The sequence below is a fragment of the Cavia porcellus genome, unplaced genomic scaffold, assembly GCF_034190915.1.
Source record: "Cavia porcellus strain 051 isolate PalLab524CR breed Dunkin Hartley unplaced genomic scaffold, mCavPor4.1 scaffold_37, whole genome shotgun sequence".
Taxonomy (NCBI): Eukaryota; Metazoa; Chordata; class Mammalia; order Rodentia; family Caviidae; genus Cavia; species Cavia porcellus.
Window position 1 is genome coordinate 10,471,967 of NW_026947520.1, and position 27,432 is coordinate 10,499,398.

General features: G+C 48.1%; 1 protein-coding gene across 2 annotated transcripts; it reads right to left on the minus strand.

Annotated features, from left to right (window-relative positions):
• Window positions 1-29: 29 nt before the first annotated feature.
• Window positions 30-27,432, minus strand: Slc24a1 (solute carrier family 24 member 1). 2 transcript variants are annotated; one of them, XM_063243284.1, is made up of 6 exons: window positions 27,282-27,432; window positions 23,441-25,460; window positions 4,341-4,796; window positions 3,597-3,686; window positions 2,699-2,865; window positions 30-1,654 (listed from the first exon to the last, which is right to left on the minus strand). In XM_063243284.1, exons 2-6 carry the CDS (start codon window positions 25,328-25,330, stop codon window positions 1,405-1,407), a joined length of 2,853 nt encoding a protein of 950 aa, XP_063099354.1. In that variant the 5' UTR covers window positions 25,331-25,460; window positions 27,282-27,432; the 3' UTR covers window positions 30-1,404. The 2 variants fall into 2 exon arrangements, with proteins under 2 accessions (XP_063099354.1, XP_063099355.1); XM_063243285.1 differs by lacking the exon at window positions 3,597-3,686.

A 27,432-nucleotide genomic window follows, 5' to 3' on the forward strand; every position in this document is an offset into this window, starting at 1 on the left:
TTGCAAAGCTAAATACCACAAGAACACACTATTTTTATTGAAATTTAATAAAAATTACTTCCAAAAAATGGGCATCCTGAAGCAGTGAGGCAGTTAATCAAATGAACCAGTTCATCTTAAAAGATGGAGTGCTTCGTGCACCTTAGCCTTCCAGCACCACATGATTGATACTGTTTTTCATGCACATCATTCCTACTCTGTGCTTGAGTGACTCATCCCTCATACTTAAAGCCACCTTTGCCATTATAATCTGAGGTCACCTAAGTCCTTTTTGCTCTGAAACCAGAGACATAAAGCTATCAAACTCCACATGAAATGTTTAAACAAAAATTTTTATGGTAACACACACCTTTTACAGTAGCTAACTTAGAAGTGCTGTTACTTTTTTTTTCTCACCTCATCATTGTGTGACTTTTGGGATTTCCCCTTGTTAACTGCCTTAAAATCCACTTACAAACCATACAAGAAATCAGTGTTCCTGCCTCACAACCCTGTCAAGGGTTACAAGAAATAGAACTGCCTGCTGGACCACTTACTTTATAAGCCAGACATGAGTCTGCTGACTTTGCGCTCTCTAAAATCACATCACTGCCCAGTGAGAGCCCCTGGGAGCAGCATTACCTGATCCCTTGGGTGACCACGGATGGCAACAACCCAAATTTGGGTTTTCTCATACATAAAATTTTTAAGTAGCCCTTGGAGGCTGTTACTTTTCTCCACTTCTTCCAAATCAAGGGAAGATTACAAGTTTTCACCTCTCTGACAATTTCATGTTTGAATTTCACTTTCCAGAAATGCAGCATTAAAAGCTAATGTCTTCTTTTTAAGCTAAAAAATACTGGTGTATACTTTGCTGGACTATGATAGAGAATAACTGATTGTTACGCTTTTTTCCCCCTGTAGCCTTAGCTAATAACCAGACCTGTAGTGATTGCAAAGCTGGTAGAATTTCACCTTTCAACAGAGAGAACATAGCAAACTGCATGGTGTGGTTGGGCAGGGCCAGGGGACTAAGATTTAGATCCCATCTGCATCTTTGGATCAGGGGCTCTTCGGGAATGAGCAGGCAACTAACTTGAGCCAGGGAGCTCATGTTATTGCTGCGGTGCAGCCCTGCCCTTCCCTTGACATCCTCCAGTAGGATTCCTGCTTCCTCCGTGTGATTGCCGTGGGCCTGAATCGGGTAGGAATGCCACCTTGTGGCATGAGGTTCCTCAGTCCACAAAGAACTGCAGGCGTTTCCAAGGATATGGCTCAGGTCCAGCTCACATTCTCATAGAGACTCGGGCTGCTCACTCCATCCTCCTGAACCTCCTGAACCATGTTTCCCCTTGTGTCACTAGAGGTCCAGTAATTCTGGCCTGGTCTTCCCACCCATGTGCATTGTGCATAGTAGTCACTGACTCAGATAGACACAGGGCAGGAGATGATTCGATCTTCTAACATCACACTGATGATCAGGAACACAAAGTAAAGAAGGAACATGGTGAAGCCCAGGATCTTGTTCATTCTCCATTTGCACAATGCAATTGATGAGATTACAAAGAGAAGCATGAGGAAAAGCAAAACAATCGCACAGAACAAACCATTGCTGCTGACTGGAACCGGCTGCAGTGCGTTGATGAGGGAGTAAAGGAACCAAGGGACCGGCAAGCTGCAAGATTGAAGAAACTGTGAATATTCTTAATGTTTCTAATAATTCCATGCATTTAACTAGCATTTTACAGTTTACAAGGCACTTATTTTTCGTACATGCACAAAACTATAAAGTAGAACATAAATTATTAGCCCCACTTATAGATGATGAAATTTAAAGTTCCAGGATATTAAAACACTTGTCCAAGAATTCACAGGGAGAAAGCCTAGATGAAAATGAGGGCTTTGCTTCTGAACCGACCTTTTTTCCCTGCAGCTTCATGACTTCTATATGACTAATCCATGTGAATTGATTTAATGTTTCCTTTAGTGACCAGGGTTCTCATATGCCTTTTTACTACCACCTCACTATTATATACCTACACTTACATTACAGGACCAAATCTGGAACTTGATGGAGGAAGTGAAAGGTCGGGGGGCTGGGAAAAAGATGGGCAGAAGAGAACAAGGCGTTTTAGAGCTGCTGACCCAGGAGGAGGCTAAATGAGAAGAGCAGGAGAATCAAGGCAGAAATGATTCCCTCTAGCCTCTCATCCATTGCCTTCAACGTCTATATTTGGCTGTATTTGGAAATGGAATGGACTTCACTTTTCAATTCATCTATAAATTTCAACCAGTTACATTTCAGATAATTTTTTTTTGTACTGGAGATTGTACTTATGACCTCGTGCTTATCAGGCAAGCACTTGAGCTGCTGAGCTAAATCCCCAGCCCCATTTCAGACATCTTTCTCCCCTCCACCCATGGGATCTTGCTAAATTGCCTAGGCTGACCTCAAATTAAAGATCCTCCTGCCTCTACTTCCCAAGTAGCTAGGATTACAAGCATGTAAAGCCATGCCTGGTTTCAGGCAGTATTTTAGTTCTGTTACCCAACTGACTGTGATAATAAAGGGGTATACTTTGTAGTCTTGGAGAAACTAACAACATAAATGCCTCTTAATTTCCTGTATAATGCATGAAGCCCAAAGCCAGCCAGCAGAGGCAGTGCAGTGTTCTCCAGTTGTATTTAATATGCCTTGGAAAGCAGCGCTGCCACTCACCCCACAGTGATATCGAATATGTTACTGCCCACTGAGCTTGACACAGCCATGTCTCCTAGGCCTTTCCGAGCAACGATCACACTTGTGATGAGGTCAGGAATTGATGTGCCAGCTGCTAGGATTGTCAAGCCCATGATCTCTTCTGAAATCCCTATTGTTTCACCAACCTGGAAAACAGCAACAGTCACAAAAACTATGGCAACAGTAGGTGAAAAACCATGCTACTCTGCGAATAGGGCACCTTCCTAAGAGATCAACACTGCCTGAATGAGGGCCAGAAATAGCCAGAGAGTGAGAGTGCTGCTTTTCTCTAAAAGGACTAAAAGCCTGAGACCAGATCTGCCCTCACTATCATGCCAACGGTTCTCCTAAGAACTACCCTCCCAAAGGTGTGCTCAAATTGGCATTTGCACTTCAAAAATATGGACCCCTGCCACATGCCAGGAGCTAGGTAAAGGCTGATAAAGTATAAGCAGTGCCACACAGACCCTACTCAGCCAGCGAGAAGGCTGACTGACAATTAGGTTCTGCTACATGCAGCTCCAGACAGACAAGCCATGAGCGATCAGATGGTGAGATGCCAGAGAGAGCTTGGAGCTGAGCTATCAAAGCACGGGGGAGAAAGCAAAAGGGGTAAGAGGACCAAGTCAGCTGCAGTCAAGACACTCAAGATACCCTGTCATGCTATGGTAGGAGCGCCATCTAACACAGAAGCAACCCTAAGGAGCACTGTAATGACTGGAATAAAAAATCTGCTTCCTCAGCCTTTAAAAGTAAGGTACAATCTGCACATATCCACTTGATGTTCAGTAGTTCTGAGTGCCAGAAATTGATCTCAAGGAGCAAAAGTGTACCCTTGACCCTCGGGTGCAGGAGTGGCTTCCTGCCGTCCACTTACCTGGTGAGCCCACCACACCATGAGGTAGGAGAACATGGCTATCCAAATGATGGCTCCTAGGAAGGTGATAACAAAAAACTTCCTAGACTCCTGTGGGAGAGTTGGAAAAGGAAGAGAAGTTGTAGAACTAAAGGGCTTTGGAGCATGGGTGCCCAGAGAATAATGTGGAAATGTCCTCTCCCAGTGGGGCCTTGAGATGAATGAGTAAGGATTACAGGCAGGAGGGGGCCTCGGCAGCCCCAGACTGAATGAAGCAAGCTATTTGGTGATCCAGCATTGGCCCCTAGGCATTCAGCTGGGCTTTTGAAAACCCCCACATACACACACACACATTGCCTCTGGCTCCAGAGACAGAAGAGCAACTACCTCTGAGTGGAAGACATTAGATCTTTCCCTTCAGATAAGAATGTTAGGTAGAAATAGCAGCTCTCACCCCCATTTCTCAGAACACCCCCATGAATTGCAGAGGCAGTACAGTAGCATCATTCCCAAATTAATCAAGAAGTGACTAATCCATGCTGCTGATGGTGACAGGCCTAGGGCCCAAGTATGGTCTAAGGCATCCCCATGGATGTTCCCAGGCACATTGTCCCCTGCAGAGCCACATTTCCGTCCCACTTCCCAGCAGGGGTAGAGCTCTGCTTTGCTGCTTTTCCCACCTGCTGCCTCTAGCTGTGAACTCTGGCTACCTCAAGGCCCTGCAGCTCCCTGAGAGACAGCCGGAGAGTGGCTGGCCACGCTCACCTGCCTCCGGACATCAGGCACCGTCAGCCACAGCGGGACCGTGATGGGCAGGAGAAAGAGGTAAATGGCCTGCTTCTGCCTGGTCTCAGGCCACTCCAGGGACAGAGGCTCCTCTTCTTCCTCTTCCTCCTCCTCGTCCTCCTCGTCCTCCTCGTCCTCCTCGTCCTCTTCACTGACCCCCTCATCATCTGTATCTTTCTCATTTTTGACTTCTGCATTTTCAGCTTTGGCTTCTGGGGCTTCAGCTTTACCTTCACTTTGCCCTTCATCTTCTGCTTGTATTTTATGTTCATCTTCCTGCTTGTCTTTTCCTTCTGCCTCAGTTTCACCACTATCTTGTTTTCCTCCTGTCTCAGTTTTGTCTTCACGTTTATCTTTTCCTTCTGCTGCCCTTTTACCTTTCCCACCACCTTTCTCCTCAATTTCACCTTTCTTCTCAGCTCCAGCCATGTCTTCCTGCAATCCAGAGTCAACAGATTAACTTGTAACTGCTCTGTTTGTTTCTCTTCCAAACTTTACACACACACACACACACACACACACACACACACACTTTTTTGTTTTTCTCAAAACTGTACATAAATACTTTAAAAAGAGAAATCTAGGGCCAGGGATTTAGCTCAGTGGCATAAGCACCGCCTTACAAGTGTGCAGTTGTGAGTTTGATCCCCGGTACCAAAAGAGAGAGAGAGAGAGAGAGAGAGAGAGAGAGAGAGAGAGAGAGAGAGAGAGAGAGAGAAAACTAGTGCAGTTATTCAACAAAATTCCTGCAACATCCCTACCTGCTGGCTGTTCATCTTTTTTTAATTTTTTTTTTTTTTTTTTTTTTTTTTTTTTGTCTTTTTCGTTTTTATCGGTACTGGGGATCAAACTCACGACTGCCTGCTTGCAAGGCAGGCGCTTATGCCGCTGAGCTAAATCCCCAGCCCTGGCTGTTCATCTTTTACTTAGTCATTTCTAGTGATGGAGAGCTCACCACCTAAAGCAGTTTACACCATCTTTGACAGCTCTTCTTGGCTTGATATTTATATCAAACATCTATTCCCCTTCCCGGGTGTGTAAATTCACTATTTGCAAGCATATTGAACAAGCATACTTACCCTTCCACATGACAGCTGTCTGACCTGGATTAAAGATCCCCAGGCCTTCTGTCCTGCCCCCATGCTGTGACCTAGAGACTCCCTCCCCAACATCCCAAGTGAACACGACACATACGCCTTGGAACCAGTCCATCAGCTCCCTTGTCTTAGATACTAGGCTCCCAGCACTGTGTCTGACATGCTTGATACCCTTCCGTAGTCACAACACCTTGCTGAGTCCACTGAAACTCCTAAAGTACTTTATATTTGCCAAGTAATGATGATACTATTAATTGCACATATTTGTGTGCCCGGCAACCACAATAAAATGGCTTCTTGATAATTGCATTTACCACATTTCCTGAGTCAGTTAATTTATAATATAGATAGAACTGTACTCATGTTACAAATGGCAAAATTAGGGTAAACAGAAGCTAAACTTGCAGAGTTCGCAAGTGATAAAGTTGGGATTTGAATATGTATAGTACAATTGTTTATTCATTATCACCAAGACACCCTGTTTTACAAATGCCAGAATCCAGTGAGACTTTGGCTCCCAAATGTGGTACTTGGGAGCCCATTAGAAGTATAAATGTCCTGGTCTTTACTTACCAAGTAAAATAGGATCTCTGGGGTTGGATTCCAGTGACTTAATGCATTCTCCTGCATTCGTTAGGAATGCTTCTAATCTACAGGAACCACAGACTGTCTCCACACTGACAGTCACTGACCCTAAGGGTCTGCAGAAACCTTTCCCAACTAACCTGTACCACACTAGTCCAAGCCCTTGAGCAGTGACCTGGGTTTATGCTCATTGAAGGAAACATAAATATGTCATCTGCAGCAAGTGTCACAGTACTGGCAATGCCCCCAAAGGATGTTCAGCAATTCTCAACTCTGCTGCATATTTTTGTTGCTGTTGTTCTGTTTTGTTTTTTGGTATCTGGAATTAAAATTCAGGACCTCATGCTTGCCAGGCAGGAGCTGTGCCACTGAGCTGTACCCTCAGCTGTCCACTGCATATCCAAATCACTTAAACTGGTTTAAAGATGCCCAAGAACCAACCCCAGATACGCTGACATCAGTGGTTGAGGATGGGGCCTGAGCAATCTTTTAAGCTTCCCCAAATTATTCTAATATACAACCTACCCTGAGAACACGTGGAGAAGCCATTATTACTATCCACCAACAGCTCTGCTAGACTTGCAGATGGAAAGGGAGAGGATTTTAACCTGAAATAATTCCTGCCTTTCATTCCCATCAGGAATAGACTTTCTAGAAGAGGTGACTAGTCAGTAAATCATTAGCTCTGAAACTGTCATCTCTGAGACCTGTCATCCCCAATAGCCCACGCAAAATAGTAGGTTCTCATCTTCCATGTTGGAGTCCAAGGCACCCCAATCTCTGGCCACAGTTGACAGGGTAGGAGCTAGATCCCTGGCCTATGGCTTGGATTGAACAGACTGAGAGTAATCTCTAGTTGGCGACAGTTTAATGTGTACCAATAAGGAAAACAAAGGAAACCAGGCTGCTGAGAGAGGCCAAGCTGCAGAGTCCCATCACAGAGAAGGGGCCATCAGGGAGGGCAGCAAGTGAGAGAAGAAGCCACCAGGATGACAGAGGCCCTCACAGGCATAACTTTAGATACCAAGCATAACTCCTTGCGTGCGACTCCATAGCCTTTGAACCCTTCCCAGACAAGTGGGCCTGCTCAGGACATTTAGGATATGGGAAGATAATGTAGATGCTGAACCCTAAAGAATTATGGATGAGGGATAGTGCTTCCTGGTGTTGAATAAAAGAATAGACAGACAGAACTTGCAAACTGAATGTTTATTTACTGTCAGTCAGTCACTCAACCTGATATCTCCCTCCATGGTGGACACTGAGGTGACCCAGACTCAGACCCTGCTCTCAGGAACTTCATCCCCTAGTAGGGGAGCTAAGAGAGGCTCCAAATATGGAGGGAGCAGTGACAAAAGGCCCAGCACAGATGCCAAGCACCCTTTTCCAACTTGGGGTGCTCAGGGAAGCTGCCTGGGAAAGCAGTCGTTTACCCTGGGCCTGGAGGGCGAAAGAATCTGAAGATGGAGAGGCTCGTGGGCCAAGGCCCAGGGACAGAAAAGTGGAGAGAAACTCAGTTTGGCCAGAATATGGAGGGAGGGGAGGATATAAAGCCAGAGCATCGGGGACTCTGCAGATGAGGAGCAGCCAGACCCCAGAGGCTTCAGGGCCTCATCTGAGAGGCACCCCTGCATCTCAGTCCCCGGTATCTGCAGGTGGCTTGTCTCACTGTCCCTTCGCTGCTGACAAACTGGCTGACTTTTCCTTATGTCCTCACGGCATGTGGCAGCTCAAAGCTTGAGATGGCCCCAGGAGATCTCAGTGATTTCAGCGAAAGGTAAATCTAACCCTGGATGGCTAAAACTCAAATAGGATTTCAGGCCTCCAGGAAGGAAGCATTTTTGGCCAGAAAGTCCTCCCTGGGCCTCTCAACTCCCCTCTAGCTGTGCAGAGGCTGAGCACCTCAGGATCCTCCTCCTGATCTCCCTGGACATCTGGAGCAGGGGTTGGTGTGACCATGACCACAGGGAGCTCAGCTGGCTCCTCCTCTTTAAAGGACAAACGCGGGTGAGGTCAGAAGCTGGTGTATGCTGCAGGACCACGGGGTCTCAGGTCTATGTGAGAACTCTCTTGTTGGTAAGAAAAGTAAGACAATTGTGATGTGAATTGTCCTTACCCTGTCTCCAGGCACCTGCAGAGGGGACAAGCCCACCCCTGCTCTTCCGTATCCACAGTTTCCTGCCATTGTGGCCAAGGATGCTGTGAACAGCTCTGGTACACAGAGCAGAGAATGTGCAAAGCTCTTGGTGCTCAGGGTCTAGTGGGTCCTTTGGAAAGAATCCTGCTGATTTTAGCTCAACAGCTACAGGACCTTGGAACAGGACTGAGGTAAAGGGAGACTTGGAAAGTCGGGAGAGTTAAATTTAGGCACAGGCTTGTGAACTTCCTAGCTGTGTGGCTTTGAGCAAGTCACTTGACCTCTCTGAGCCTCATACTGGATTTCTGTGTCACCTGGTAGCCTTTGCTTTTCTGCGGTTGCTGATTTCAGACCAACCACTAGCAACACTGTCCTTCTAGAAAAGTGACAAGAAGAAATAGTCCAACAGAGTCTCATCTGGAATGAGACTTAGCAAAAAACAGAAGTGGTAGCTCAACAAGGCCCTGGCATTCCTTGTGTCCTGCCCATCAAGCAGGACACAGAAGCCCGGAGGAGTGGCCTCAGTGCTGCCTTGCTGGAAAGGGCACATGAAGAGAAGGAAAAGGCAGGGCAGGGCAGCCTCGGGGCCTCACCAGGACGACTGGCTCAGAAAGGCCAGGCCATGAGCCTTAGTCCCCGGCCTCAGCTGCTGCACTCTGAGGTGCAGAAGTGGTGGGCGAAAACCTGGCCCTCCTCTCATCTTCTGCTCTGCTCTCTGCTTTGACCTGGGGTTCGGCTGAGTCATACTCTCCTCGTCCTTGGAGGGGCCCACTTCGAACTACAAAGGAAATAAACCTTATCTACACCCCCATCCTGTCCCTGCTGGATGCTGTCCCCACTGTGTGACAGGACAAGCCGCTGAGTGGCCAGGGCAGCAGGAGTGAGTGGCGCGGCTGGCCTGGGAATTTGATGTCTGGATTGGGACCCAGCTAGGCCTGTTCACGATGCCCAGTCCACCCGCTTGGGTCTTAAATTCCTGCGCCATCCCTCATGGCTGGGAGCCTGGACCAGTCACTTCCCCTGTTAAGGCCTGTGTCCTTTCTAGTAAAGGGACATGGTGGACTCAGGAACAGCTAAGATTTATGAGCTCCAATGATTGGCTGTGTAAATGCTGGATTGAGAAGGATTCTGATCCAAGCCTGGTTAAAAAACAAAACAAGGGCTGGGGATTTAGCTCAGCTGCATAAGCACCTGCCTTGCAAGCAGGCGTTTGTGAGTTCGATCCCCGGTACCGATTAAAAAAAAAAAAAAAAAAAACCCTGGGTGACTTCTGTGCACATGGAGAATGGAGCCGTAAAGGATGGGAGACAGACTTCCTCCACCCTCGAGCTAGACTGCAGCTCAGCTTCTTCCTCTAGAAACCAGGCAGCTTTTGTTCCAGGCATGCTCCCCCAGGGGGACACCTGGTGGCCACATTCATGAGTCATTGCTCTCCAGTCAACCAACAAGCACTTGACCCCAGACACCAGGAGCTAGAGAACTCCTGCCAGATGATTCTGATACAACAGCTTTGCTGGGGGCCGCACAACAGCATACTAGCAACAGTGTGGCCCTGATTTCCAGGCTAGACAGACCGGGATGGCAACTTCCTTCCAAGGTGATGGTGTTCCAGGGCACGTGGGAGGCACTTCACTCCCATCCTTTTGAGGTGGGAGAGGACAGAGTGACCACGACTGACCGGCAGCAGTGTGTGAGAGTGCTCCTCCTAGCTTGCAGCCCGGGGGACGGAAAGGGAGGACATGGCACAAGCAGGAGGATGATGATGCCCTGCATGTGAACTCCCCAGGCTGGCAGTGCCCGTGGCCACTGGACTGCTTGTATTCTCTCTAAAAGGCAACTCGGTGACACACTCAGGGTGCTGATAAAAGGCAGCCAGTGGGAGACCAGTACTGCAAAGTGCTGGGCCTTGGGCACACTGTTCTCTCAGCATGGATTCCCAGCCTGGTCAGCCTGATGCCAGGGGTGTGGCTCCACACTCTGTCACTTGTACTAGTGCTGTTGACCTAGCTGGGTGACTGCTTAACCTCTCTGGACCTGAGCTCTTCATCTGTAAAACTATTCCATAGCTGTCAACAGAGTAAATCACTCCATGTGAAAATGTGTTTGAAATAGTTTCTGGCCCCTAGAAACCACTATATAAGTTACGGGGGGGGGGGGAGACTATAATTTCCATTACCATAGGGGTGATAATTAATAGTCACTGATTGAAAGCTGCTTTCCCACCCAGGAAACAACTCTAATTGACAAGATCCAGTGTTCTAGAAGGTCTGAGTTCTCAGGGACCATAGAGAGATCCAGTCCCTGCGGCAAGACACCAATGAGGAAACTGAGGCAGTACAGGCCAAGAAGCTGGGTGGATCAAAGCTTCTGCCAAGGTCGAGGTAGGTAGGAGGTAGATAAGCAGTTCTGGAATTTCCTCTTCTCCTCCTGTCTCCTAAACTCTCCAAGCTGGTCGGACACAGCTGCCTCTGCAGAGCCATTGCTATGGTACCTGGGTCCCTTGAAGTGTGCAGGAGTCCCACAGGTCCTCCTGGAAACCAAGATGTCAAGAGGCTGGCACGTCACTGCCTGCCTCATCCAGACAGCCCACACCTGTAGCAGTGATCAAACCCTGTGGTCTTCCCTGGATAGAGCAGAGTTGTCATACAGGAGGCGCCTCAGTTCCTGTCCTGGTACTGAGAACGTGTGCTGAGCTGACTGGGCTGAAGGGACTGGTGAGAAGAGCTAAGCCCTCACCTCCCACGGCCCAGCCCTGAGGGGAACAGGCAGGCTGCAGGACTCCTGCATACGTCCAGGGGAAACTGCCAGGAGAGGCAGAGTTCCAGGCAGGAAAAGCCCTTCATGGGTCCGGACCACAGACATTGTGCCTTCCATGATCCTTTCTGTGGGAGAACCCTGGAAACATCTGGGCAGCCATCTGGAAAGAGCATGTGACACACATAAACATCCGGAGAGTCAAAGGCTTGGGAGGCCCTGGCCCCTACTAGACATTCAGGGCACAGAGGCAGGCAGGTCTCTGAGCAGGACTGCACACCAAGCATGCTGGTCTCTCTGTGTGACGGTGGCAGCTCCCAAAGTGCCTTCCCCTCACATGCCCTCTCCCTCCCTGCGGCCAGATCATCTCCTTAGCATCAATCTCCTCTGCCCTCAGCCTGGCCTGAACATCGCATAATCCTGTTAGGACAAGTAGGCCAGCGGGTAGCTTGGGCATGGCAGTGGCCCAGACAGGAAAGTCCCATGTGGGTCTTTCTCTTCAGGACAGCGTCGGTGATTCTTCTAAGAGGGGCCAAGCGTGACCCAGGCAAGGGTACCCCAGCACTCACCACCACCCACAACCCAGCCTGCCGGTGCTGCACCTTCAGCTCTGCAGTCCCGGCCCTGTTTCTCTGGCGTTGATACTCGAGGGTGACTTCTCTCACCTGGGCGACTTCTCAGGAGCATTCCATCACCTTGTCTTTGACGCTAAGCTTGGTTTAAACAAACCTGCCAGCCAGTGTGTCTCATGAAAATTCTGAGCCTCCACAATGTGACTTACCCTGAAGCTAAGTCAGGATGCTTGCAGGCTCAGCCCTCAGCACTCCTGCCCATTGAGCCCCGAGTCCTGATGGCCTCCTGCTTTGGCCCAGAAATCAGGGGAGGAGGGGGTGCTGAGGAGGGCAGGACAAGCCCCACCGGGTACCCTTGGAGCCAGAAGAGCATGCTGGGCAGACAGAGGCACGGCTTGCAAGGTAGATGGTGAGACTCAGTGACTGCTGTCATTTGGAAAGTTTGGAGTCAGGGCCCACTGCTCTCTGAAGGCAGTCTTCCTCTCCCCAGCCTCAGAAGTGCCCCTGGCAGCTTCCAGGGTGGCCCTCGGGATTCCTGACTGGGTGTGAGATGAGCAAGCCTGCTAGCGATAGATGACGACAGAGTGGAGGGAGGAGCCAGCCGTCCCAAGCTCCTGAGCTGCAGCTCCTGGAGGAGGGGTCCCCAGAAGCATCCCTAGCCAGATCAGATGGCAGCCTGGGTCAAGCCACTTGGCTGGAGATGCCCTGTGGGACACAGACGGGCACATGGGCTCATGGCCTAACTGCAGGTGAACCCCTTCATTTCACAGGAAGGGCACTGAAGCAGGGAAGTAATTCGATGTGGGGACCTGAGGACCTTAGCATCCCTGTTCCATGTGGCACTCTCTCGGCGAGTCCTCTTCCTGTCACTTCCCTGTCTCCCAGGCGGCCTGACATTCACCTCCCACTCTTTTCCCTGCTGGCTCTTCTCTTCCCACCCCAAGCCTGCTCTCTGTCTCCCCTGCAGGTCCCAGTGCTTCTGCAGCTGCAGGACAGCAGACCAGCAGGCATGGGGGCCTTGCGCACTTCCCCCAGCAAGTGAGCTGGTAGGTGATAGGGCGGATGGTGATATTGTGCAATGAGGCTGAGCTGCTCCCTTGGACAGCACGGACGGGAGATGAGCAAGAGGAGAGCCACGTAGGCCTCAGTGGCCCTGCCTAACCGGGGGAGCCACACAAGAGCTTCAACACCTGCTTCCTTCCTGCAGGGATCAGAGACCAGCCCTTATCCTGAGCTACCCGTATCCTTCACCCACACTGCTTTCTCCCTCGGCCTCCACCTCTCTCCACAGGACCCACTCACTCTGTGGCCTGCACAAGCCCCAAGTGCTTAGCAAAAGCAGACCACATATATTAAGAATAGTGTGGTAGACTTCCAGGAGAACATGGCGGACAAATAACAGCAGCCACGGAGGCTCTCTGAGATTACTAATTTAGAATCCAGGAGCGGTGCCGTGTGAGGAGTCCTACGCGAGGGGAGATGTACCCTGCCGACCCAGGAATGAACTAAGCTGAGAGAAACCAACTGGAAATGCAATCTTCATGCTATAACAGGAACAGATAAAATCTCAGTGCGGGAGCTGGATCCCGCACCACTGGAAGCCGCGATTTGAATTTCCTGCTGCGTATACTGCGTCCCAATCTGCACGGCAGGGAGAGAGATGCGCGAAAGCTCTGAGAGCTGGAATTGGCGAACCAAACAGCGTTGAGAGCGGGACTGGCAGGGAGCCCTGCATGGACCTTCGGTGAGTGAGAGAAATGGGGACCCTTTCATAGACTAGGAGGCTCCAACAGAGGACATTCTGGGAACGAGCAGACTAGCCGGAACAGGGCACTGCAGTGACTTTAGTCGCATATTCCCCTCTCAAGCGGGATTGGCGGGGAGCACTTGGCCTAGTGATGCCGCAGACTAAGATCTAGTAGGCTAGTCCAAATGAGGTCCCTGCACCTGGCGGTGCACCCTAGCAGTGAAGCATTCAGTAGGTTGACCTGGAAGGGTGGGCCCAGCAGAGGCTGCCCAGGTCTGTGTCTCCCTATTACACTTCCATGGGCAGGAACACCTAGCCAGTGGATTCAAACAAACTGTAACAGACAAAGAGAAAAAAAAAAAAAAAAAAACTGGGCCTCCTACATACGCTTGTATGGAAGGAACAAAAAGTATGGGAAAAGGGAGCAACTAGAAAAGGTCCTCAGTCCCCAATCCAGAGAACACTGATCCAGGAAAGGTAAATGCAAAAGAGAATGAAGACAGAAAACATGCAATATCAGACACGGCACCAATAGACATAAAACGGTATCTCAGGAGCCTCATAGATGAGTTCAAAAATGAAGTATTTAATGAAATAAAGCAAGATATAAGTAGAATAGTTAGAGAAATGCTAAGCACGGCCCAAAAAAAAAAAAAAAAAAAAAAAAACAGATGGTGGAATGGAAGAATAGAAAAAAAGGGGAGAATTGTTTGATGGAGAAAATAGAGAAAACATAGAATACATGAAGCAGGTTCAAAGAGATTACCAGGAAACTAAAAACTCTATTGAAAGCTGGCATAACAGCTTAAAAGAAACTAAGGATAGATTATCAGAACTGGAGGACAGATTTATATGGTGGGAGCATGAAATGAAAAACTTCTTAAAAATAACAAGAAAACAAACAGCAATAATACAAAAACTAGAAGATGATAAGAGTATCTATAACTTAAGAGTTAAGAACATAAAAGAAGAAGTAGGGACTCAAACAAATGAACTACAAAAGCTATTCACAGAAATAATCCAGGAGAATTTTCCTAATTTAGCAAAAGGTAAAGATACTCAGATGTATGAGGCATACAGGACCCCAGCCACCTACAACCCAAACAGATCTACACCCAGGCATATAATAATAAAAATTCCAGAAATCCAATGTAAGAACAGAATACTAAAAGCAGTCAGAGACAAGAAACAGATCACTTACAAGGGAACACCCATCAGAATTACAGCAGACTTCTGGGCACAAACCATCAAATCACGAAGAACATGGAGGGAAATAATTCAAGCTTTGAAAGATTATAACCTCCAGCCAAGATTGATATTTCCTGCACAACTGTCCCTAGAAATTGATGGAAAAACAAGGTGCTTCCAGGATAAAGAGGAACTAGGGGAATTTGCAACCACCAATTCAACTCTACAGAGATTACTGCAGGATATTCTAAAAATGAAAAATACCAAGATTCCAGAAACAGTGGCAGAGCAGCCACAATGAATGGAGCAAAAAGCGAAATGAAGAGGACAAACTGACAACTAATGACAGAAAAAGAGCTCAACAGAAATGAGGCAGAAAAGGTTGGATGGTAGGAACAGCCATTTTGGAGAAAACAAGACATCATAATAGGTAGTACTGATTTAATATCCTCTTGTTTTGAAGTCCCATCAAGCTTTTGTTCTTCTGTCTCCATCTGTTTTAACGTGTTGTATCTTATTGGATTTTATTATATGTGATAATATAAACAAAAACTTTTATAGACAAGGAGATTATATAGAAACCATTGTTCATTTTCTGTTAGTTGATTCTAAATACCCTGTAATACTGTCATTCTCTTGAACGGTTTTACATCGTCTTGATACGTTTGATGCTACAGTATACGAAGTTATACCCAAAGATTTTAAGGGAAGAGACACTATGGTAACTACTATTATGTCGAGATTATCTTGTGGCAAAATATTATTTTGCTTAAATGGCTATGTTTTGACCTGCGCTGTTTTGTTGTTATGCCCTCTTTTTTATCTCAATCTCCTTTTTATTATCTACTTTTCCATTTTTATCCTTTTAATTAAGGGAAAAGTAAAAAAATAGCAGGATATATTATAGTAACCCACTTTGATTTCCTATTAACTTGATTTGAAACCCTGTATTGCTCTCTTGTTTTGACTGATTGCAATCTTTGACTATTGCAATCTTGTTTTGACTGATTTTGCTCTATTCTGTTATGCTTGATAGTACCAAGTTTGAAAGTATAGGCAACGACTATGAAGACAATAAGATTCATTGTGACACCCATTCTGGTTGACTATTATCTTCTTTTGAAGTCCTCTAATGTCTCCAATGTTTTGGTTTTATTGGTCTTATTCTTTACTGTTTTGTTCAATTTTATTATAACTGATGATATAGGCAATTCTTTTTAAGATAACAAGAGGCATTATGGTAACCATTGTTGATCACCTTGTATTTTGTTTTTACATTATGTATCATGTCCATCCTTTTGATTTGACTGACTCTGTCCTGGTATGTCACATTTGGTTTTACTTTCTTCAAAAAAAAAAGTAATAAGAACTGTGGGAGTAATAAAACCCAAAATGTGTAATTGTCATTGTACAAAAGAAAGGATAAGAAAGTTCTCTAAAAGATATAACTGCATATATATTTAAGTTAATAAGATAGATAAGCATATTACTGAGTTTTGTTGGATCATTGAACAAAACTGTTTGCAGTCTCACTGTTTGAAAGTCCCCTCTATATGCTTTAATTTTGTAACTTCAACAACTATTTCTAAGATGACAATATGTAATTAACTAGTGATTTCCTACTGTTTATTTTTTCTGAGATTCTGTATAACTTTTACCCTTTTTCTGTTTTTTTTTCCTCCTTAAATAAAATTTAAAAAAAAGAATAGTGTGGTATCCAGGGTTTGAACCCCTAGAAACACCCTCCAGCCCACATCCCACAGATAGACCCTCTGCACACGGGTACAGCGCCTTACAGCCCAGAGAGCACCCTGGTTTGCATCATTGCCTCATTCCAGAGAGAAGCAAGGCTGTGATCCCCATCTACAGAATAGGAAAGAAAAGTCTAGGAAGTTAAGAGGTGAATCCAAGGTCATGCAGGGAGTAAGTGAAAGTCAATGGGCACCCAGATCCGGTGACTGCCAGCCCCATCTTACTTTCTCCCACATGCTCGGAGAGCTTCCCGTTGCCCACACACCTTTACTGTACACAGACACGACACGCACTTCATAGTGACACACACAGAAAGGCCATCGGATCTACAGTGGACCATCCCAAACGGCAGTTGGCACCTGCGCAGGGTTCTCCCCTGCCTCTGTCTGTCTGAACCCCTCTGCCATCTAGTGGCTGGGGTGACACCACACAACAGGACTGGAGTTTTCTCTGGGCAAGGTAGGTTGTAGGCCCCAGCTGCTCCTTTCAGAGTTCCCACAACTGAGATATTATTTTTCCCCTTTAAGCAGATTAATATCCTTTCACTGTATTTATTGAGTTTTTTGTATCTTATGTACTTACTCTGACCATTTTTGCACTAGGGAGATAATATGGTATTTACACGTGTGACTTTGATTTACTTATGAGTAGGGTCTCAAGTTGCATCCATTTACTTATAAATATCTAACCCTACTGAGGAAAAAGAAAAAGGAAGGGAAAAGGAAAAATATCTAAAATTATATAAACACACTCAGGAAAACTAAGATAATTGTGCTACAAATTCTGTAAGTTCTTGGAACAAAAAGTTAACATTCATAGGATTGGAACAATTGTGCATATTATTGTACGGTGATCTGAGGAACTCTTGAAGGTCATTATGTAAAATAACACCCCTAGTTATGCTCCTATCACCCTGTTTTGAAGGTCTGTATTGTCAGTGTTTTGGTCTCTTTGCTATTGTTATTTATTTGTCTTTTTTGTTTCATGTTTTTCTAGGATTTTGCTTTGTTTAGCTTGGTTTGGTTTGGTTTTTCCATCTAATACAGAAAGGATAGGTATACATGTAGAGACTCATACATGCGTAGAACTTCTCCTAAACAGTTTATGAGAATCAATTATATAATGCATGATGAAATGAACAGCTACTTTGAAGAAAAAGAGACACTGTGGTACCCAGTGCTGATTCTCTATCATCATGCTGTGAAATCCAGCAATACTATTATTCTTTGTTCAGAGTGATTTTAGTCTATTTTGTATTGTTTAATTTCAACATACATGAAGGTATGAACAGCTATTTTGAAGAGAACGAGAGACTTTATGGCAGCCATTGCTGATTTCCCTACTGTCTGGTTTTGAAGGCCTTCATCACTCTGTTCTAATCAGTTTAACGCTATTTCATTTTTTATGATTTCATTGTATGTGAAGATACCGACAACTATTTAAAGGAAACAAGAGACAATGTGATAGCCAGTGATGATCTCCTGTTGTCTTGCTTTGAAATCTGTGTCTCTTACATTGCTGTCTTCTGATCTGCTTTGTTCTGTTTTGTTTAGTTTTACCCTCTTTAAAATAAAATTTTTTAAGAAAAGTCCCCACAACTCTTTCCCCATACCCCGCAGTGAGTCCTGGTTTTTCAGAAACCTAAGATCCGCCACGCCCTCCAGCACCCCTCATATTTGTCTCTTAGTTCTGGGACGTCCTAAAACCACAGGTCATTTAGGCTCTTGTATCAAATGATCTACAAAACTAGGGCTGAAAACCAGGACTTGAGTTGATCTAGGAAAGAATCATTTTACAGATGCTGAACCTGAGGCCCAAGGCCACACCGCAGGCTAGAGGCAGAGCCAGCTGTGACATTCAGGATGTGGCTCCCCAAGCAGCGCCTCCCTGGAGACCCCTGCCCGCCCGGGGTGACAGCTCCTGACAGTGAGGCACTCCCCAGGCCCGGGCCCCGCCAGACTCCACAGTACCCTGTCCCCGGCTGCACGCAGAGATCCCGCGATATCCCCACTGGTAGGCTCCATGCAGCACCTGCCTTCGGCTTCTTATGGTCCCCACACTCATCTGCCACAGCGGCCCCCTCTCCTGGCTGCAAGCAGGGACAGTGGGAAGCAGATAGGGGTCAGGGACTGGCACGGAGAAACCTTCACCCCCTGTTCATATTCCCTCTCGCTCACCTAGGAAGCCTTGGGGGAACTCGAAACCCCCCAAGGGATGGCTGGCCTGGCCTCAGGAGATGGTCTGCTGTGTCCAGAGCCTTCAGGTGCACCGTGCTAGCCACCACCTTGCTCCCACAGCACGGTGCCTCCTGCCCTGTGAACATGCTCTTCCCCTTGCCAGCCCTCCTGCTCCTGCCCTCAACTGATCAACTCATTCTGGGAGGCTAAAATGATGTTCACTGTACAGTATTTTGTTTGTTTCCTTGTTTTACTTTTCGAGACAGTGTCTCACTACATAATCAGACCTTAAATTCAAAATCCTCCTGCCTCAGCATCTCAAGTACTAGGATTATGAATGTGCCCCACCACCCCCAGCTAGTAGGGTACTCTTTTGTAGATACCTGTTCTTTGCCACCAATTTATTTGCGTATTAGTGAACATAGCCATAATTCAATAAATATGTATTAAATGACTGAATAAATGAACTGGCCTCTAAAATACACATACTCTGTTCCAGCTCCTGTTCCCCGTTGATGCTCTTCTCCCTGCCTGAAATGCTCTCTACATTCCTCTCTGCTTATGGGAATCCTCCCCATTGTTTTCAGACAACTCAGGGTGAATTTCCGTGTAGAGCTTTCCCAGATGCGCCCTTCGGGGTACACACCCTCCCTCCAGCTCGCCCTAACCCCTCCCTCCTCCGGTCTGTCGTGCTGCACGTGGCCGTGTGGTCACAGGAGTGTGGAGGTCCCGTGGTTGCAGGAGCTGAGGTGACAGGGAGGAAGCCGCAGGAAGCCCAGGGCACCACCCCCTGTCACTTTGCAGTGACAGCCTTGTGATACCATGTGCGCCTTTTTCTTTTAAAGGCGTTGTTAACTTTTGCCATCCATGCATTGTCTCCCACGCACAGCACCTATGCTAGCGTCCTCTCTGTTCTCCCATGGCATAGAGTGTCGTATACACTAGGGGCTCAGTCAATGTGAGGGGCTCACACGGCTGCTCCCGAATGGCGTCCACACTGTGTGTGTGTAGGGGAGGGTCACTCTCAGCATTGTCTTCACCTGCCCCTACTTCCCTCCCTGAACCAACCTCACCGCCAAACCACAATTGAATTTACTATTCTCTGTTCTCCGTTCAGTTGAGAAAACATAAAATATACTGTGTGATTCCAGCCCATCCTCCTACCCACCCATGTCATTTGTTCAGTTTGATGATTGATTGATTGATGAGACAGGATCTCACTATGCAGTTCAGGCTGGCCTTGAACTCACTGCAATCCTCCTGCCTCAGCCTCCCATTTCTTGAGATTATAGGCATGCGCCACCATGCCTAACTCAGTTCTTGAGCACCTGCTGTTTATACAGTGCTATGCTGGTGGCTGAGGCGTAAGAGATGTTTAGAACATGGCTTCCATGTCCAGAAACTAACAAATACAGCACAGACACAGGACAAAGCAGAATGTGGTTCATGATATGAAGGGCAGAGACAAAGGCACTGTGCAGAGCTGGGCAGGGGACTCCAGGCAGCAGGTAGAACCTGAGTAGCTTTGAAGGGTGGAGAAGGGTTAAATGCTCGGAAACAGACAGCTGAATGCACAGGACAGACAGAGGGAGCAGCGCAGAAATGCCCAATTCCAGTCTGCAGAAGGCGCTGTTTGTTTGCGCACACCCCTTAAAGCTTTCACACCTGTAAGTCTGCTGGGACTCAGAGCATGGAGTCCTGGGCTGCCCTTTGGGGCTCCTTGGATCTGTCCCCAGGGAGGAAGCAAGGCCCACCGGTACACAGCCCTATAATAATGTCCCTGCTGTTCAGATTTGTTTCAGCCAAAATACTTCTCTCTGGGCTATCGTTCCTGCCTCACCTCAGTCTGGACTTTTGTTTTAGAAGTCATCCCTGTGAGCTCCCTGGACCAGACAGGGCTATTGTAATAGATGAGGAAACAGCTGCAGAAAGGCCTCATGACTTCTAGTTCTTTTCCCAAGCATAAGTAAAGAACTGATCTACATTCTCCTAGTGACTCTCTCAGTTCCAAATTACTGACCTTGCAGGGGAGCGACTGTGCATGTTTGTCTGCATTTGGGTGTGCGGCAGGTCCCCAGGGGTGCTGGCAAGAAGATATTTTCTGAAAATGCCCTGTCACAAATACATTTTGAGCGCAACTGGAGTAAAATATTGAGGTATTTTACTACCTTCTTTCATACTAAGCCTTTGAAACCTGGGGTCTGTTTTATACTCACGGCAAACACATCTCAAGTTGAACAGGCCACATTGAAGTGTTCAAGCTAGACGAAGCTGGTGCCACCGAACTGGCCAGCGAAGCTGTAGTCTCCCCTCACCCTGCTTCCCCTGGTCTGTATGCACCAGCATGGCCCTGACCCCCTATTCAATTCCTGCTTGTCTTCTAGATTTGTCTAAGCAGCACCCGCTCCGGGAAGTCTTCCTGACCCTGGCGTGTGGTGCCGAGATGTCCACTCTCAGCGGTGCTGCACCCCCTCAGCACTTGCCTTCGGAATGGTCCTGACACCTCTGGCTTTGCTCTGTCTTCCCACCGAGGAGGACCTGTATGTATGGAGTTTAAATAAAAGCAGCATGAACAGAAGGAGCTAGGGTCAAGGCGGAGGCACTGTGAGAGCCACTGGCAAGTCCATGTCACAGCTTTTCTCAGAGAAGAGACCAGTGCTTCAGGGCCATCCCAGGCCAGCCAGCACTGAGAATTTTGTGAGGAAGGAGGATTCAGCTTCCTTGTCTTAGAAGTCCACACTGCTCTGAGTCTCCCTTTCTTTTTAAGCCTGCAGCTTCCTGGAGCAGCAGTCAGGTGGGAAAGAGCGCAGAATGAGGAGAGAGGAAGCTCAAGCCGGCTCTGCAGTCCTGAGCAGGACAGTTCCCTTTTTCCAGTCATCTGCCAAGTGGCAGAGGAGCTCACTCTGCCGACTCAAATAATCTTTGTCCTGGTGTTGCAGGCAGCCGAGTTAGTTAGAAATACCCTAGGCAGTGAGACAGGGCTAGGTCCTCAAAGGAGCCAGAGCAGAAGCCCAGATACCTTGCAACTGTGGGGGAGACGGACACCTCTTGCTGTGGGCCAGGCCTCAAGACAAAAGACCAAACAAATGCGCCCATATGCTAAGAGCTGATGTTCTTTTTTTTTTGTCTTTTTCCTTTTCATCGGTACCAGAGATCGAACTCACAACTGCCTGCTTGAGAGCTGATATTCTTAATAGTTCCTTATCACCCCGAGGAAACCAGGAGTCACCATCCCAACCCCCTAGAAAAAGAGTCACTGCTCCCTAAGAATGCCCACTTTCTGTATGACTCGCTTCCCCATTTGTCCCCAGTGTCATCAATTTTACCTGAACTATTAATCTTATTGGCTAACCATAGTTCTGTCCCACCTTAGGCCCACCTGCCTTGTGAGTTCTCAGTCTTCCCCCACCTTGAACCTGTCTCGCCCCATGATTTTGCTCTGTTAAAGTCCCTGGAAAAGACAGAGTCCTGGGCAACCCACTCAGAACCCCTTTTGTCTCTCTTCAGCTTTCTTTCTCTCAATAAATATATTCGACTCTTAACCTCCGTTGTTTCTAAAATTCGTTCTTCGATTTTAGAGAACACAAACTCTCCGACACAGTAGGTCGGGAGTTTCATTCCCCTATATCGCTGGGTCCTGCCCAAACTAAACCACTGGACACAGGATGTCGTCACAGACTGTCAGAGTTGGACAGAACCTTTAGGCGACCAGTTGGACTCTGTCATTTCTAGGGGAAGGGACCTGTCCAAGGTTGCACAGTTAATTAGAGGCAGAATCGGGTTAGAATCCTGGTGTCCCGGCTCACTAGCTGGGTGCTCTGACCCCAAATGTCATGTTATTTCAGAAATTCCACAGAAAATGCGTTTAAACTCCCTTGGCCCTCGAGCCTCCCAGGTATGCTGCTGAGTTTGGTCTCCATGCTGCCCGCTCATCAAATTGCCCTGGATTAAGAAGCTAAGTCCTTCTACACTTTGCACGCAAGGAGTAGGACAGAAAGGGTCTCCCTTCCCGAGGGTACCCTTCCTCTAGAGTTTCAATCAATGAAAACTTTTGAGATAAAGTTTCAGAGCTTACTTGGCCAATCTAATCTCACCTTCTGGTTACTGAATCTTCTAGCACAGTTAGCACTGCTCGGCAAAGGGGCAGAGAAGTTCTTAGCGTCAAGAAGCCCTAGGATTGGTGTCCTAGTGGCCAGCCCCCGGCTGACACACCAAGAGGGCACCTGCCCCCAGGGCTGGCTTATGAATGAGTGGTGCTCCCACCTTTCCCAATATTACAAAAACAAAAATTAGCCAGGGGAGATGGTACACACCTGTAATTCCAGTGCTTGGGAGGCTGAGGCAAGAGGATCTCTGAATTCCAGACCAGCCTGGGCTACATAGTGAGTTCAAGGCTAGCCTACACTATAGTGTGAGACCCTGTCTCAAAAATATAAAAATTGGGGCTGGGGATTTAGCTCAGCGGCATAAGCGCCTGCCTTACAAGCGCGTGGTTGTGAGTTCGATCCCTGGTACCGAAAAATAAAAATAAAAATAAATTAATTAATTAAAATGAAAAAAACCCTGCCTTTTCCCAGATCCCATCCAAGCCAAACACCTGCTCCCTAATATATAAGTCTAGATATGGTCAAATGAAAGGGTACTGCAACAACCCTGAGCCACATGCATGTGGAAAAGATCATTTTCCCTACCTACCATCTCCTGGGATGTTTCCCCAAAGCCCAACTCAAGTGTCCCTTCCGAAGATCTATTCAGACCAGCTTGTGTTCAAATCTCAGCTCTACTGCCCATCTGCTGTGTGACCTGGAGCAAACAGTTAATTTCTGTAGGCCTAAATTTTCTCTCATATAAATGGGGTCACAGTAATAACAACCGCTCTATAGATGCACAGGGACAGTGCCAAGGTCATACTTGCAAAGACCGCAGCATTGCGGCCGGCAGAGCTTGAGCACCCCAGAAATGCTGGAGAAACAGCCAGCGGGTCTGAGTACCGTCTCTGGAGGTGTGTGTCAGCTCCTGTGCTCCGCAGGCCTGAGCTCCCCCCAGCCTCTCACCCACGCCTGTCCTTACCTTGCCGAGGTCCCCCAGGGCCAGTATCTTGGCTCCCGGCCTCCTGCTGAGCTGCTCTTTCACCCAGACCTCGATCTGCTTGTTCCACTTCATGGTGAACACGTACAGGGCGTAGGCCAGCAGCAGCAGCAGGCTCTCCCACCAGGCGATGAGGCTGTCCAGGAAGAAGATGATGAGCATGGACAGGTCGAGGATATAGAAGGAGACATCGCGGAACAGCGGCCACCAGGTGAGGTGGAGAACCTCCCGGGAGAAGAGGGAGCAGGTGCCGATGACAAAGAGGATGTTAAACACTGCCGAGCCCACGATGGTACCGATGCCCACGTTGCTATGGGAAATGAAGACACCGATGAGGGAGGTGAAGAGCTCCGGGGCGGAGCCTCCTGCAGCCATGAATGTGGCACCAGCCACATCCTCTGAGATCTGCAGCTTGTCCGTGATGACACCCAGGGCTGGGACAAAGTACTCATCACACACGATGGCCAGGGCCACAAACACATACATCATGCCGAAGATATGCAGGACCACCCAGCCCTGTCGCCGCTCCTCCACGCTGAACAGGTCCTGGGGGTACTCTCCTTTGGGGTGGGGTTCCGGCCAGCCAGGCAGGGGTGCTGAGAGACTGGGAGTGGGAACCCCTGGGAGCAGGGCTGTGGTCAGTCTGTGGGATGGGGTGCTGGGTGCGGCCGGAGCTGACTCCACAGCCATACAGTGCTGGACCTGGGTGGTCGGGGTGGCCCTGACGTTGGGAGTGGCTGAGCTGCTTCGTGCTATGGGCCATTTCTTCTCCAGCTCCCAGCGGGTGACTGGGGCTGCTCTGGAGGGTGGTGCACTGGCTTGGGGCCAGGGGACCCTCACACTCCGGGCTGCAGCAGAGGCTTTGGTTTTCACCAGGCTGCTCCCTGTGACCGTGCTGATTGTCACCTGCTCCTCGGAGGTGGCTGAGGGGTGCTCCAAGGCTGCTTCCCGGGGAGTCATTGGCTTGTTCTTTCCTACTGATGTCTGAGGACTTGTGAGGCCGCTATTTCCCCCTCTTCTGGGGCTGCTCATCGCGTCCTTTTCCACTAAACTCCTTGGAGAAGTTGACGTGTTTGTTTTTGCCTTGCGTGTTGGGAAAATTGGGGTGTTCTTAACTATTCCCTTGAAAGTGGCGGGGATGGTTTCACCTACTATTCTCTCGGCAGAACCCGTCTCCCACACTTCAGCAGCTGCCACAGTTCTGCTGCTTCGCATGGCTGTGCCAGGGGTGACCCCGAGGTTGGTGGCCATTGTCGTGAACGTGGCCGGTGTGTAAGCGTCCACTGTCCCCCCGGTTGGGGAAGGGATGAGCTTCTTTCCCTTCCTCTTGGCTTGGGTTGGGCGGTAGCTCTTCATTTCTTGTCTGGGTGTTGGGGTGTGATTGTTTACTGTCAGTCTACCTGAAGTTGGGCTGTCATGATTCAGAACCCTAGCAACTGGGGTGTTTTCCTTTGCTCTTTCTGTGCTGGCTGCCGTTGGGCTGTGACTGTTTTTGGGTGTCATCGGAACGATCTTGGCTTTTCTTTTGGGTGGACTGCGGGTGTTCTGCCTTGTCGTGCTGGGTGGTGCTTGATCCCTGCCCACTGTGGCTTGGGGCGCTACCATCTTCCTCTCCACTTCAGAGCTAGCTGGTGGAGGCTCACTGCTCACCATCATTGTCTCATCATTGGGGAGGTCCCGGCTGGCCAGTTTTATAGGTTGTTGGGAAGAGACTTCTGCCCACAGTGAGAGCAGGCTCTGAGGTCCCCTCAGGTGCCGGTAGGTGGAGCCAATGACCAACATTCCCACTAGGAAGAGGAGGCGACTCCAACGAAGCCTTTTTGGCTGGAGTAACCGTCTCTCCTGCAGCCCTATCCTGGTCAGCTTCCCCATGATGGCCAGTTACGAGTGGTTACAGAGGGCCTCTCGTTCTGTCCATGGAGAGACAGCAGCTGCTCTGGGATTCAGGGTGGTGATCAGGAAAGATTTCTCCATGAAGACCAGCCAGGGGGTATCCATAAGCCTAGGCAGTTAAAAAGAAGTTATTTGTCCCTAAGAGGCGATATGGGCCCCAAAACTCTCTGATTTAGGAAAGACTGACAATGGGAGACCCAAGGACACAAAAGCATCCTGCTTCATGGTGGGGCAGGCAGCTGTTCCAGGAGGAAGGGCACCTATGGGCCTCCTCTCTGGACCACTTCCCAGCCCCTGAGGCTCCTGAGCAGGTTCTGCCCAGTGGTCCTGGGCCCCTGCAGGGGCTCCACCAGTCCCCAGCCCAGGCCTAAGCTGCTGGGGGCTCAGCTACCACAGCTGGTGCCAGCCACATATCTCACCTTGGCAAAGCTATGAGGAGGTGGGGAGACAGGATTGCAAACCGCAGGCAGAAAGAACTATCAGTGCATGCTTCTGTGTGTGTGTGTGTGTGTGTGTGTGTGTACACTGTCTTAAAATGATTCCACTGTATCATCCAGAAAGGACAAAACTCAAAAGGTTAGTTGTCATGGGGCTTCCCAGACAGTGTGATTTAGAGAAAGCCTAAGGCCTGCTTCCCAGCTCTGCTATTTACCAGCTCTGCCATTCTATACAGGCTGACCCTTGGTGCATCATCTGTGAAATGGGTGTAATAATACTTACATTGATTATGCAAGGAGGATCTTTTTTTTTTTTTTTTTAATCTTTTTACCGGTACCGGGGATCGAACTCACGACCGCCTGCTTGCAAGGCAGGTGCTTACGCCGCTGAGCTAAATCCCCAGCCCCACAAGGAGGATCTTTTGAAGGGCATCAAGGAAAAAGGAATCTGAGAAGTAGAGATCTACAGAGACTTTTCACTAAATTTCCTACCAGTTTGGCCTTCTTATCATGTATATAATATTTTAATTTAAATGAAACTTAATTGTAATAATGCCGTGTAAATAGTAATAATACTTATGCCACAAGAATCTTGAGAATGTAAATACATGTAAGGTCTCTAAAAAGCATTGAATAGAACCAAGTGCTGTTACCTGGGCATGGTAGCATATGCTTATAATCCTAGCACTGGGGGAGGAGGCAGGAGGATCACTATGAGTGTGAGGTCAACGTGGGTTTGTAGTGAGTTCAAGGCAGCCTGAACTACATAGTGAAACCTGGGGAAAAAAGTGATATATAGGCTAAAGTTCATTCAAGGATGCAGGAAGAAAAAATCAAGAAAGAAGCTCAAAGAATCTTCAATTTAGGGCTGGGGATTTAGCTCAGCGGCATAAGGGCCTGCCTTGCAAGCAGGCAATCATGAGTTTGATCCCTGGTACCAATAAAACAAACCAAAAAAATCTTCATTTTATAAAGGGCATGAAAGTCCAGTCCCAGGGAGTAAATATTCAATGTCTAATTAGTATTCACAGATATTACAAACAATAACTCATGATCCGGTTTGCACATGACAGGAATTTATCAGAAGTATCTGGATGGATAAACCAGAATCTGCTTGGTACTGTCTCATGTAAGACATGAAGACACTGAGTCCAGAGAGCACATGTGACTTGTTAGACATCACACGGCTAGGGAGTGGCTGGGCAGATGAGCCTCCTAATTCTCCAGGCTTTCTAGTACAACCCACTAAGCAGAGATACAAGTGTCTTAAAAAGGAAAAGAGGGATGAGCAAAAAGGGAGAAGTGATAATAAGTAAACTCCCTCTGCCCCCTCCCACAAGCACCCTCTGAAATGCCTGGAACTCAGCTCTCCACAGCAAGCCTCGGGTGTCACTCGTGGAAACACTGAAGGGGCCCAGTCCTCCCTGTGGGCCCAGATCACAGAGCTGAGCTGGGAGCCCTGCTGATCCCTGCTACCCAAGCATCTTGTTTACCTTGGATTGCCGACATCCAGTGTCTTCTCAGCTCTGGGAATTCGCCAGAACCCAGGGTTTCACGGAGTGGGTCCAAAGCTGGCCAGTAGGAAACGCCCCATCCTCCCACCCCGACTCCCTGTGGAACCCTAATTCAAGGCAGGGTTGGGTG